The 14,711-nt window shown below is 44.4% G+C and overlaps 1 protein-coding gene across 1 annotated transcript in view; it reads left to right on the forward strand.

Annotated features, from left to right (window-relative positions):
- Window positions 1-14,711, forward strand: part of LOC115381190 (NLR family CARD domain-containing protein 3-like) — an 86,712-nt gene that overhangs the window by 70,988 nt on the left and 1,013 nt on the right. The window contains exons 5-8 of the mRNA XM_030082454.1: window positions 484-585; window positions 662-740; window positions 1,432-1,639; window positions 10,485-12,282. Coding sequence (XP_029938314.1) covers window positions 484-585; window positions 662-740; window positions 1,432-1,639; window positions 10,485-12,282 — 2,187 coding nt within the window. The remainder of the gene's footprint in view (window positions 1-483; window positions 586-661; window positions 741-1,431; window positions 1,640-10,484; window positions 12,283-14,711) is intronic.

Genomic DNA, 14,711 nt, shown 5'->3' on the forward strand with positions numbered 1-14,711 from the left:
CTTTTTTTCAATGAACGACTTCCGTTAAAATCACTAAACAGTAAAACTTTATTCTAAGATTACATTTCCTGAAAAATCCTCAAAATAATTCAATCACCTTCTGAATTCAGTACAATGTAAATTGAACGTTCCTAAAGAATTTCAAAGAACAAACAGGAACATTTGCCATTCCACAGCTCCAACAACAGATTGAGTATTGAGAGAGTAGTTCCAGTTCAAACCTCTGGATTTCTAAGATCTAGTTCAGAAGGTTCTATGACACCAGAACTCATTTCATTCCAAAGCAGTGACTGACTTTTCTGTCTGAGTCCTAAAATACTGCTAAAGTTTCTCACTATTAAAAATCCTCACAGTATTTTGACAAAGTTATGACTCAGACTCTGACTCATCAAAGTCCATGTGAAAGTCCCAGTTCTTCTCTTTCTTCTCCATATTCCTCCATTTTTCCAGTCAGTCTGTTCCTGATGTTGTGCTTGTTTTCAGCTCTGACTCTGGGTTTCCATCCAGCCGAGTGTCCATGAAGAGTGACTTGTCAAAGGATGAACCCATTAACTTTAAACCAGGACCAGGACCTGCTGAGGAGGGGTGAGAATCAGTGTTTGTGTCAGGATTCATCATCACAGCTCACAGCAGCTTGAACAAAGTCAACATGTTTCTGCAGCGTCAGCCAGCAGAACTCCCAGGTTCCCCGTGGTGACTCCACCCCTTCTTATCAAATTTATATGGACTCCATTTTTACGGTGAGAACAAGTCTTGACTCAACACTTTATTGTCACATTAATGACACACAGCAAGTTGCTGTGAGTGTAACTATAACTTTGGCAATAATGGTAACAGCAACGTTTAACGGTAACCGTAGCAACGATTGTCTTGGTGACCAGAAGTGTAACAATGGCTGGTGATGGTCAAATGAGGCCTCATGAGCCACTGTCTATAATGCCTGAAGCCACTAGATGGTACACTTGGTTGTAAAATTAAGGCTGAAGGACGAACAATGAAGTTGTGCTTTCAAATATTTCTTGAACAGATGGCACCATCTAGTGGCTTCAGAAAATAAATACAGTGGTTCATGAGGCCTCATCTGCCCATCACTATCTGTCATTGTCAGTAACAGTCACAGTAATGTTCATGGTGAAGACACTGATCATAACAGTGAAAATAATGTTTGCTGTAACTTCAGTGATAACCTCAGCAGTAACCGGAGCCATTAACTTAGCCTTAGCAGTGATGAGAGCAGAAATCATAGCTTTAGCACTAACTGTTGTGGTAAATGTAGCAGTAATCTAAGCAGTAACAGCAGTGTTAGTATGAATGGAAGCTTCAGTCAGAACAGTAGAGGCAACAGCAGCAACATCAGGAGTGTTCTTGGCAGCATCTGAACCTGTTTTCATTTCCAGCTCAAAGTCACCTCCAGATGTTTCTCTGTTCCAGGTGCTGGAGGACAACATGGTGACTTTCATAAAGAAGGAGCTGAAGAAGATGAAGAAGCTCCTGAGTCCAGATTACCCAGCATGTTCAGAGAGTGAGAGGGAGGATGAGGATGAAGAGCAGAGGAGCAGCAGAGAGTCATTTCTGAGGATCACACTGGACTTCCTGAGGAGGATGAAGCAGGAGGAGCTGGCTCAGCGTCTGTGGAGCAGTAAGAGGATTTGATCTCATCAAACACTGAAATGTTTTCAGCTCCAGCAGAAAGCAGCAGAAACAGAGTCCATCCAAAGAACACAGCTCATTTCCAGCTCACACACACACAGTGGGAAACAGGCAGGAAGTCCAGAACAAGCAGCACTAAGAGAGATCCTGAACTCTGCTCTTCATGTCATGCAAACATCCATCATCCCAATAATCACTTCAGTTTGATCTGTTGCTGCTGAAGAAAATCCATCCTCAGCTGTCATTTGGAGCGGGGATGTTTATGACGTCCTCTCACTGCAGCTGTTGGAGAGTGTGATAGTCCACTCTGAGACTGGGCGATTCCAGGTATCCAGAGCTCACCTGAAAGATCTGGATCTGGGTTCAGTAGAGCCTTCAAACATGCAGAAATGATGATATTTTTCCAGAAAGTCCTGGTTTGGTCTAGAATCTGGATTTTAAAGGGCTGGTGTGAAAGAGCCCTCACTCTCTGGATGTGCAGGAACTGTCTTGGTTGACACATCTCTGTAACATGTGGCGATCAGGGACAGTGTCTCTGGATTTCCAAACCAGGATGGTTGATCACTTTTTCAAAAAGGGGGACTGGAGGGTGTGCTCCAACTACAGAGGGATCACACTCCTCAGCCTCCTTGGGAAAGTCTATTCCAGGTCCTGGAGAGGAGGATTTGATTGATAGTCGAACCTCGGATCCAGGAGGAACAATGTGGTTTTCGTCCTGGTCCTGGAACACTGGACCAGCTCCAGACCCTCCATAAGGTGCTGGAGGGTTCATGGGAGTTCACCCAATCAGTCCACATGTGTTTAGTGGATTTGGAGAAGGCATTGACCACGTCCCTTGTGGGGGCTTCAGCAGGACGGAGTCCGGGGCTCCTTGTTAACTCACTGACTGCAGCCATGTTCAGAGCAGACTGCTCCAGACTGCCAAGGTTTTAGAGCATTTTCACTTTCAAGGCCCACAGAATATTGAGTTTGAGGACTACATAAACATGGAACCCATCTAAAGAAACTTTAGACTCTCTTCTTTCAAAAAAAAAGTTTGATTCTAGACATTTTTACATCTTTAGAAATCGGCAGCAGAACATCAGGTGGTTTCAGTGAAAACACCTGATTTTGACTAAAAACAGAGAAAATGAGTTTTATTCTGCAGAAAAGCAAATTCAAGCAGAACAGTGACTGACATTCTTTATTTTTTTAGTTTAAATGACACCTTCATCATCTGAACAGTTGTTTACTTCTATGAAACAGCAAAAGTAGGAAAAAAAAGTATTTTGATGACAAAATAACTACTTTTATTCACAGATTGAGAACACAACACAATCCATTTACAGATGTGTGTTTGTGTTTAAACTATTTACAGATGCGAGTGTGTGTAAACTGTAGATGTGTGTGAACCAGTGAACAACGTGTGTGTGTTTGTGTGTACTCATTTGTATTTGAGTTTGGTGTGTTAGGCTGTGCAGCACTCTCCTGCCTGCAGGGGGACCCAGCAGGACCTGCACCACAGTTTGGTCTCTTCTCTCAGACCCTCCAGGCTCAGACTCTGCACTTCCTGGCTGGTCTGGACTTCTTGCTGGTGGACATCAAGTGTTCCAGCTGTTGTTTGCCCATCTGGCCATCCAGCCTGCGACTTGGGTCGTGTTTGTGTGGTGCCTTTGTAGGTGGTCGGCCTTCCTCCTCCTCATCCTCCTCCTCATGTTGCTTTGCAGTCCTCTCCGCCCTCCTCGTGAACTCCAGGACAGTTTTGCATGTCGCTGGGTTCCTGGCCCTGTACAGTTCAAACTAGGGGTGGGACTCGATTAAAAAAATTAATCTAATTAATTAGGGCCTTTGTAATTAATTAATCTCAATTAATCGCATATCGATATTTGACCCGAGATCAGTGAGAACCTTTCTTTTTCAAATGGATTTTGGTATAGTGAATCAATATAGTGATACATGAGCTTAAGCAACAAAACACTGTTCATTTTTTCAGCAAGGAAGGAGGAATTTAACCAAGACAAATAAACCAATACACACTGATTAGTGCAACTTTTGTTGGGCTGGGCGAGGGTCCTTGAAGTAGTCGGGGTGACGTCCTCTTCAACTCTAGCTGTATGCCAGGCTTGCGTGTTGGTCGCTGCTGCGACATGCTTAGCATTCAGTTGATATAGCAGGCTCGATGTGCTGCGATGGTATGCAAATTCTTTGCTGCACAATGTGCATACAGCTTTGGTTTTATCCACGCTGCCATCCACTGGCTTTTTAAATCTAAATTTTCTGTGCATGAGACCAAGTAGTGCGCTGTCGTCAGGAGCAGTGTTGCCAACTCCCCAGTAAGGAAAGTCACTATTGGCTGTCCTAAAAGTCGCCAGAAGTCGCTAGATGAGGTCGTTACCTAATTTGCAATTTGCATGTAATTGTAATGGACGCTGTAGGAGAGAGGAGTAACGTCATGGGAGAAGCAAAATGTGAGTTAAAAAAACACCCTAAATATGTTTAGAACTGCAAATGAATTTTCTTCTGTTTATTCTTGGTTTGTCAGCGAGTGAGCAGTGGCGTATTTGTGCACACGCGATTCATTTGAAGTGTGGAGGAGTGGTGTGGGTCTCCTCTCTGCTCTGACTGCAGCAGGGACCGCTGTGTGAGACTGGCCGCCTGTGAGTGCTTTGGGACGGGGGAGGGGCTCACGCAGCACCCGCAGCTCATTAAGGACAGCAGCTGCAGAACGAGACGTCCTGTCACGTCTCCAGAGCACCAGAAAAAGTCGCTAAATTTGTTGCTAGTCGCTTTTGACAAAAAAGTCGCCAGGAGGCTTTGGAAAGTCGCCAGATTTTAACGAGAAACTCACCAAGTCGGGAGCTGTTCCGTTGTTGTGTCACAGCGAAATATGTCCGGGTGAACTCGTCGGTGACAAACGTTCCGCGACAATTTGCGATAATTTTTTTATCGCGTTAAAATTTCTGTAATTAATTAATCGTAACTAACGCGTTAAAGTCACAGCCTTAGTTCAAACACATTGAACGTGGCCACTTGAAAAAGGTCGACCACAAACTTCTTTGGCCAGTTGAGTGACTTGTGGATGAAGTGGTAGCAGGCAATGTTCTGGTCCAGTTTATCTCCTCATCCATGCAGCATTGTACACCTCAATGCACTCTGCCTTCAGCTGACCCCCTTCCTGCTACCCCTCAACCCTCTGCATGGTGTCATGGTGGCAGGTTGTCACCATATTCACCAGACGCTGGTCCTGCCATGCCACAACCTTCACCCTGTCATTGTGCTGCACTAGTTTCTCCTCCACACCCAGGTCAGTCTTGGTCCCTCCCTGATGGTCTGAGGCTCCTCACTGTTTCTCCTCAGTGTTCCACAGACATTGGTTTTGGCTTTCACCAATTGTTCACACAGTGCAACAGAGTTGTAGTAGTTGTCCATACAGAGTGTGTAGCGGTTGCCTGGGAGACGGTCAAGGAGGAAGAACACTGTGAGCTTGCCTGCCCAACATAAAGCTGCATGTTGAAGCAGCACCTGGTGGAGGAATCACACAGAATGTAGGAGTTGATTCCATACTTTATGGGCTTCTGTTGGTGGAACACTTTAAATGAAAGGCAGCCATGCCACTGCATCATCCCCTCATCAATACTAATGTTTCTGTAAGGCTGATACAGCTCTCTGAACTTCCCCACAATGTAGTCCAACACAGGACCAACTTTTGCGTCCTGTGATGTATTATTATTACAGTGGAGGAATCTCCAGATCAGCTGAAACCTGTTCCTCATCATGGTCTGGCTGAAATAGGGAGTGACCTCCACCTCATCCACTCTCCAGTACATTTCAAGGTTTGGAAACTCAGTCCAAAGAACGTCATTAGCACAGAGACTGTCACTGGTTTCCAGACCTTGCCTCTGCTGTGTGGCTGAGAGTCAGGATGGGCCTGGAACAACTGATCAGCATACAGGTTGGTGTGGTCTGCCATGTGCTGGAGCAGCTCGTCTGTGAGGAGACATTATATTACTCTTGTTTAATAGAAAGAAATAAAAATAACCCTCGATTTTTGTTTAACACTGTAGCCAGACTGACAAATAGTCATACTGTAGTGGAACCAATAATCCCAGAAAATTTAAGCTGCCATGACTTTCTTAAATTTTTTAATGATAAAATCATAACCATTAGAGGTAAAATCAGTGAAGAGCTTTCCTCAGATCAAGCTCAGGGAACCCAACCACTTCCTCCACCTGAAATACCTGAAATACCTGACATATTAAATAGTTTCTCACCAGTAGATGGGGCTGAGATTACTTCGATTGTACTGTCCTCTGAAACCTCGACCTGTCTCCTAGATCCAATTCCAACTAAACTTTTCAAAGATATCCTTCCAGTTATCTTAAATACGCTCATAACTATAATAAATACGTCTCTAGAAAATGACTGTGTGCCACGGTCATTTAAATTCGCAGTCATCAAACCACTGCTGAAAAAATCTAATCTTGATCCTGATATTCTAGCTAACTACAGACCGATATCAAATCTGCCTTTTATTTCAAAAGTTCTGGAAAAAGTTGTGGTTAAACAGCTTCGCCGCCACCTACAGGACAATAGTTTATTTGAGAAATTTCAGTCAGGATATAGAGCTTATCACAGCACTGAGACTGCGTTGGTTAAAGTCACTAATGACTTGCTATTGGCGGCTGATGCAGGTTTAGTCTCAATCCTGGTTCTCCTAGACCTCAGTGCAGCTTTCGATACAATCGACCACAATATTCTCCTGCAGAGGTTAGAATGTGAGGTCGGCATCAGAGGAAAAGCCCTCTGCTGGTTCAAATCCTATTTATCTAACAGGTACCAATTTGTTCACGTTAACCAACAGTCCTCACCGTGCTCCCAGGTCAGTTATGGGGTTCCTCAAGGGTCCGTGCTCGGGCCAATTTTATTTCTGTTGTATATGCTTCCTTTAGCGAACATAATTAGAAGTCACAATATCAATTTTCATTGTTATGCAGATGACACACAACTGTATTTATGCATGAAACCTGATCAAACTAATCAAATAGACAGACCCAGTGACTGTATCAGAGAAATTAAAACCTGGATGACTACGAACTATCTCCGTCTGAATCCTGGCAAAACAGAGGTCATTATACTAGGCCCCCATAAACTGAGAGAGTGTCTATCTGAATAGATTATCACCTTAGATAACGTCAGTGTATCCTCCTCCTCTACTGTCAGGAACCTCGGGGTCTTATTTGATCAGGATATCTCCTTTAAAGCACACATCAACCTGGCCTGTAAAACAGCATATTTCCACTTGTGCAACATAGCTAAAATCAGAAAAATTCTACCTAAAATCGATGCGGAAAAACTCATTCATGCATTTGTTTCTACTAGACTGGACTACTGCAACTCCCTTCTCACAGCCTGCCCAAAAAGTGCATTAAAAAACCTTCAGTTGGTTCAAAATGCGGCCGCCAGATTATTAACCAGAACTAAAAGAGGCGAACACATTACTCCTGTTCTAAAATCTCTCCATTGGCTTCCTGTCGAGTTTAGAGTTAGATTTAAAATCCTTCTCCTCACGTACAAAATCCTAAACGGGATGGCTCCAACCTATCTCCAAGATGCCTTAATGCCTTATCAACCAATCAGAGCACTTCGCTCTCAAAATGCAGGGTTACTGGTGACCCCTAGGGTCTCTAAATGGACATTAGGCGGAAGAGCCTTTAGCTATCAAGCACCATTCTTATGGAACCAGCTTCTAAGTGGTGTCAAAGAGGCAGACACAGTCTCCACATTTAAGGTTAGGCTCAAGACGTTTCTCTTCGATGCAGCCTATGATCAGGTCAGCTAGGGATTCTAAACTAAACTAAACTAAACTAAACTAAAACTATCTAAACTATACTAACTAAATACTTGTTTAAATACTAAACTATCCACAAAGCTGCCCTAGGAGCTAGAATGCTGTGGGAAGTACGGTGCACTGAGCCCTGTCCTCTAATGTCTGAATGTTCTTCCCTTTCGTCCGTTCATTGCTTTTCACCTGTTGTCCCCCCTTTCGAGGGGGAGTCTTCTCCAGTTTCAGTTGCTGACTCCACTATTACGAGGGCCTACGAACAAGCTCCGTCCGGACCGGGAGGACACTCCTGTCGGTGCTGTGCTCGCGGACTGACTTCGGTCCTACTTCTGGGATCTGTGGTCCTTGTGCTGGACCGTCCAACGGACTGTCCTCAACATAGTCCTAGGCTTTACTTCTTATTGTCTCATGCTAGCTGTTGCCAAAGCTGTCCGTCCCTGGGAGAGGGATCCCTCCATACTGTGGTTTTCCCCAAGATTTCTTCTTTTCCCACTGGGTTTTTGGAGTTTTTTTCTTGCCGGATGTGAGGGTCTAAGGCGGTGGTTGCTTCGTTTTGTTTCGTTACTGTGAATTTGACATATTAACATTACGCTTATTCACTGTTTTTATTGTTTTAACATTATAACATTACTTAGCCACTATGTTTATTGGTCTGATGTCAACGTTTTCACTCTGTTCTGTCTGTGGACTGTTCATAGAATCGTTGAAATTTTTACCAATCAATGTAACATCGTGAAGCCCTCTGAGGCAACTGTTGTTGTGATACTGGGCTATACAAAAATAAATTGATTGATTGATTGATTGAGGAGCAGCTCCAGGAAGTCATCTAGAAGTCTCAAAGTATTGTAATGATCTGTTACGGTAATAGATAATTACAGCATGAATTCACCTTGCAATCAAAATAAAAAGCATGCGCACACGCACATGCGCAAATGGTAGTACGGCATTGTAACATCTTTACCTGCACTCCCAGAGTGACGGTCTCGGTCGGTATGTGAGCCAAAGCATAAGACAAGGTTTACAACGGACATTCGGACATTTATTGATTTAATTTATCTCATAAGGATCTCTTTCATACCTTTGGAATCTATATTTAGAGGTGTAAGATCAGTATGCTGTTGTCTTGTTATTTGGATTAATATTTCTTTACATTGCATACTGCAGAGAGTATTGACAGTTTTTGTAATGTTTTTGTTTTGATAAGTTACGTTGAGAAAAGTTTTATTTACTTCAGATAATTTTGATTGGAATTGTACTATGACATTTGATGGAACCTCCCTCCGAGGGACACACGGCTGGGTTATATGAGTGGCCTGATGGCCAGTGACGGGTTTGGCCTGTGTCGGCGTATGTGGGGATGGAGGTTTCACAGTCAGCTCAGCAGGATTACCCCAGATGAGGGGATAAATCCCTGCTGCTGACCGATCCAGACGGCAGCCACTCGTCTGAGGAATCCGGGTCGGGTTCAGAGGCGTCCCACGCTGAACTGCTTCTGCGGTTCAGCTCCAGGATGCAACAGTGCTAACCGCTGGCTCATTGCTATGATCACCTGCGTTTTTTTGGGCCATCGCCCACATTTTCTCCACCACCATGATCCATCGCAATCACGATACTTCTTCCTACAGGCCACCACCAGACAAACTCTGAGCCACTGTCAGCTGCTTGTATTGTTTTTCCCTGCTTGATTTCACCATATACTTCGCCATGTTGCCTCTCCACCCACCGCTCCCATGCCCTTCTTCTTCGGAGCGGCACATCTGCCACTGCCAGTTGGAGGAAAATCTAACTGTTGCCCCCAACTGGGGCAGAAATACATTGCCTTCAGTTCTGATATTCACACACAAACAAAAAAACAAACAAAAAGCAAAAGACATCAATCGGCATCTTTGGCAGTCAGCATAACTTCTTGAAAGATGTCTTTGGCAGTCAGTGAGTTTAGGGCTGTCCGATCTCTGTGTGACTGAAGTAGGAGTCTGGTCCACATTGCTGGCAGGAAGTCAGACCTGTTCCCGGTGCATGTTGGACTCTGGCAGACCTGCCCTTTGTCACTGGTTCTGTTCATAACCTTTATAGACAGAACTTCTTGGCTCAGCCAGGAGTCGGATGGGGTCAGGTTTGGTCGCCACAGGATTTTATGGATTTCATGCACTGGGATGGTTTGCAGTCAAGTGTGAAGTGACAGGGATGAAGATCAGCACCTCCACATCCGAGGCCATGGTGCTCGACTAGAAAAAGGTGGTCTACCCACTCTGGGTCAGCGGAGAGACCCTGGTCCAACTGGACAAGTTCAAGTATCTTAGGGTCTTGTTCACGAGTGAGGGGAGGATGGAAGTTGAGATTGATAAGTGTCTGCATTACAGCGTCTGCTGTAATGCAGTTCATTATGATGAAGAAGAAACTCAGTTGAAAAGCAAGGCAGTTTGGTTCCTACCCTCACCTGTGGTGAAAAACTCTGGGTCATGACCGGAAGAACAAGATTTCATAAACATGCAACCTAAATGAGCTTCCTCCACAGTTTGGCTGGGTGCTCCTTTCGAGCAAGGGGCAGGAACTCAATCACCAGGGAGGAGACATGAGTTGAGCTAGAGCTCCTCCACATCCAGAGGGCCCAGCTGATTTGGCTCAAGCATCTATTCCAAATGTCTACTGGACACCTCTCTTTGGAGTTGTCAAATGCATGTCCCAGGAGGCCCCGGGGAAGACCTGTGACACTCTGGAGGGACGATGTCTCTTGGCTGGACTGGGAACACTTTGAAATTATCCCTGGAAGAACTACAGAAAGTGTGTTGGCACAGTGAAGTCAAAGTATGCTTGCCTAGGCTCCTGCCCCAAGTCCCAAATATGTAATAGAAAATGAATGAATGAATGGATACATGAATGAGCTCAGAGGCTGTTTGGTCTCCACTCAGGATTTGGATTGATCTGATAGAGGAGAATCTCCACTAATACACTTTCATCTTCACATTCAATGTCAAATCCGCTCAACTCATTCCTGCTTTTGTCATCTTTTCAGAAACTTTTGCTGGAGTCTGCCAAAAGAAGCTGAAATGTGGCCTGAAGAAGAGGTTCCAGCGTGTGTCTGAGGGAGTCGCTAAACAAGGAGAGTCCACCCTCCTGAACCAGATCTACACAGAGCTCCACATCACAGAGGGAGGGGCTGCAGAGGTCAATCAGGAACATGAGGTCAGACACATTGAAACAGCATCCAGGACAGCAGACAGAGCAGAAAGAACCATTGGACCAGGAGGCATCTTTAAAGCCTCACCTGGAAGATCTAAACCAATCAGAACACTGCTGACAAAGGGAGTGGCTGGCATTGGGAAAACAGTCCTGACTCAGAAGTTCACTCTGGACTGGGCTGAAGACAAAGACAACCAGGACGTCCACTTCATATTTCCATTCACCTTCAGAGAGCTGAATGTAGTGAAGGAGAAGAAGTTCAGCTTTGTGGACCTTGTTCATCACTTCTTCACTGAAACCAAAGAAGCAGGACTCTGCAACTTTGAAGACTTCCAGGTGATCTTCATCTTTGACGGTCTGGATGAGTGTCGACTCCCTCTGGACTTCCAGCACACTGACTTCCTGACTGAAGTTACAGAGTCCACCTCAGTGGATGTTCTGCTGATAAACCTCATCAGGGGGAAACTGCTTCCCTCTGCTCACCTCTGGATCACCACACGACCTGCAGCAGCCAATCAGATCCCTGCTGACTGTGTGGACATGGTGACAGAGGTCCGAGGGTTCACCGACCCCCAGAAGGAGGAGTACTTCAAGAAGAGGTTCAGAGAGGAGGAGCAGGCCAGCAGGATCATCTCCCACATCAAGACCTCACGAAGCCTCCACATCATGTGCCACATCCCGGTCTTCTGCTGGATCACTGCTACAGTTCTGGAGAAGGTGTTGAAGAGCAGAGAGGGAGGAGAGCTGCCTAAAACCCTGACTCAGATGTACATCCACCACCTGGTGGTCCAGGCCAAAGGAAACAATGTCAAATTTGATGGAGGAGCTGCCACAGATCCACACTGGAGTGCAGAGAGCAGGAAGATGATAGAGTCTCTGGGAAAACTGGCTTTTGATCAGCTGCAGAAAGGAAACCTGATCTTCTATCTGTCAGATTTAAAAAAGTGTGACATCAATCTCAGAGCGGCCTCAATGTACTCAGGAATGTTCACACAGATCTTTAGAGAGGAGAGCGGCCTGTACCAGGACACGGTGTTCTGCTTCATCCATCTGAGCCTTCAGGAGTTTCTGGCTGCTCTTCATGTCCATCAGACCTTCATCAACTCTGGAATCAACCTGCTGGAAGAGAAACAAACAACCATTCAACAATCTCCACAACAGCCTCAGCTCCACCATCTCCATCAGAGAGCAGTGGACGAGGCCTTGAAGAGTCCAAATGGGCACCTGGACTTGTTCCTCCGCTTCCTCCTGGGTCTTTCACTGGAGACCAATCAGAGTCTCCTTCGAGGTCTGCTGACACAGACAGAAAGTAGCTCACAGTCCAATCAGGAAACAGTCCAGTACATCAAGAAGAAGCTGAGTGAGAGTCTGTCTGCAGAGAGAAGCATCAATCTGTTCCACTGTCTGAATGAACTGAATGATGGTTCTCTGGTGGAGGAGATCCAACAGTCCCTGAGATCAGGAAGTCTCTCCACAGATAGACTGTCTCCTGCTCAGTGGTCAGCTCTGGTCTTCATCTTACTGTCATCAGAAGAAGATCTGAAGGAGTTTGACCTGAAGAAATACTCTGCTTCAGAGGAGGCTCTTCTGAAGCTGCTGCCAGTGGTCAAGCCTCCAGCAAAGCTCTGTACGTACTTCATGAACAAATGTGGACCAAACTATGGGCTCAGTGTTATTGTTTTGCCAGCACATAAGTATTATTTTGCCAAAATATGAGATTTTCATTTTTGAAAGAGAAAATGTTCACTGCAAAATGTTTCGGTGTGAATTCACAATAAATTACTGGATAAGTTCTGCATGACTTTCACAGCAAGGATTACAGCATGATACTGTGAAATGTCCTCACAACAATTTACTGTGATTTCACATATGTGACATTACAATGCAATGTTGCAAAAGCACAACTGTTTACTGTAACTTCACAGTGTCCATGACAAAGCAATACTGTGATATTACAGGACACTACTGGGGAATTACAACCTTTTGCTCTACATCATTACAACAGGGCCCTGTGCTTTTACAGTGTGTGCTGTGAAAGTAACGCACAAATCAACAGTAAGTTACTGTGAAATGCTATCAGTTAGATGTGCATATGTTCACCTATCAACTTCTTGTAGCGTTTATGGAGCGGTGGCAGCAGCGCACATGGATACTATTCTTTAGATTCAACACACTGGAGCTTTGTTGTTACAACAACTAAGCAACCAGACAAGCACACAAGCGCCCCCTAAAGGCGTGCAGGTCGAGGCCACCCCCATGGCAACCCCTCTGAGTCCCGGTCTGACAGGACATGAAAATAAAAGAATACATAACCCACTATAACCCAACGAAGCACAAATAAGCAAAATAGAACACATAAAATGGCCCTGAAATGGCCCCAAAACAATCCCGCTACCCATGATGCCTAGCGGCCCGGTCCACAGTCACTGGGGCAGCGGCATTATTCTCTAGTTCAGTTAAGTCATGTGACTTACCAAGGAATATTGAATCCAATGTTTGACTGTAATATTACTACTGAATGCTGTGAAGGCCTTGCATTGTTTTACTGTGTTGCTGTGATTTTACAGACCTTGTTGTGATATAACAGGGGTTTTAGATTGCAGGATATTACTGTAAAATAACAGTGAGATGCTATAAAATCCAAGTCTATTGTAGTTTTCACAGGTATTCATTAGGATATTACAGGGAAACTTCATTACAACAAGTTACTGTAAAATAATACTGTTAATTATTGTGAAATGCTGGTAATTTTTTACAGTGTTCCTTTGCAAACATCCTGTTCACATACAGCAATGTACAAAACTGCTTTCAAGACCCTGAATTGCTGTTGTGAATTATGTCCTTGTCTTTATACGTCTATCTGATTGGATGTTAAGAAATTGAACAGTTCAATCATGAAGTGGATGGTGTTCTACCCCCTGAAGTCTGGGAGAGTACAGTTTCAACATGATAAAAAAATGTAGGGCTGGGCATTCATAACACATTAACACACTGCTTCCTTAACGTCGACAAATAATTTCATCAGTTGTTAACGCCTGGAGCCCCCCCAGCAGAGCGTCAAAAAAGCACACAGCCACTGCACTTTCTGTGGTGAAACATGGTCCATTCCTCATTATTTGCCATATTGAACTCTCCCGAATTATCAGAACAATCAAAAGGAAAAGGCTGGTATAAGGCACAAACTGAAATAAGGAGCTCAAATATGACCAAAATGAAAGTGACACCTTAAATCGTGTGTTTTGCCAGGGCAGCGTTTCGACCCGCTGGGCAGTCTTCAGGTGCTGAAAACTTGGAATATAAAGTAAATTCCTCTTCAACATAGAATCTGGCTTAATGAGGCACAATTTTGCATGACTAAATTTAATCTGTCGGGTGTGGCAATCTGATAAAGACTTGATATTTTAAGTTATTATAAATCATATTTGATGAATTGTAAAAATATTATTGTAAAATTACACTTCTTGCAAAATTCTTGCAAAAAAAAAAAAAAAAGTCCCTGTCCCCAGCTGGGGGCAGAATGATCATTACAGAGTACTTTTGAATGCATGATTGTATTTTGTGCATAATGCAATTGATTGGAGAACAATTATGTGATTAATCGCAATTGAGAAATTTTATTGTTGCCCAGCACTAAAAAAAGTCAAATGAGTATCAATATTCATTGCTGCTGACAGAGCAGGACGAGTCCAGGATGCTCACAAAACAGCGTGTGATGAGGAGGAGCATTGAGACATTATACATCTGACTGAGACACTGGAGATCATAACAAGAGGGGTCTTTTTGTTTGGATGGGAGCAGGGAAACCCTCCCTTGGCCTTTCATGGTCTCAGTGGGGTGGGGGACACTGCAGGGGGGGTTGTGAGTAATGTGTAGTGTGTAGCCCTGAGAATGCCATGTGATGCAGGGTGTGTTTGTCAGCAGGTGGTGATTGTGGTCCAAACAGCAGCTGAGTCCATGAGTGTCTTCTGTGTAGGAACAGGTCAGATCAGGCAGCTCACCGTCACTGACAGAGTTCTCCACTGGAACTTGACAGTCTTTCATGTTGGTTTGTGTCTGTGGA

Source organism: Salarias fasciatus, chromosome 23 (assembly GCF_902148845.1).
Source record: "Salarias fasciatus chromosome 23, fSalaFa1.1, whole genome shotgun sequence".
Classification (NCBI taxonomy): Eukaryota; Metazoa; Chordata; class Actinopteri; order Blenniiformes; family Blenniidae; genus Salarias; species Salarias fasciatus.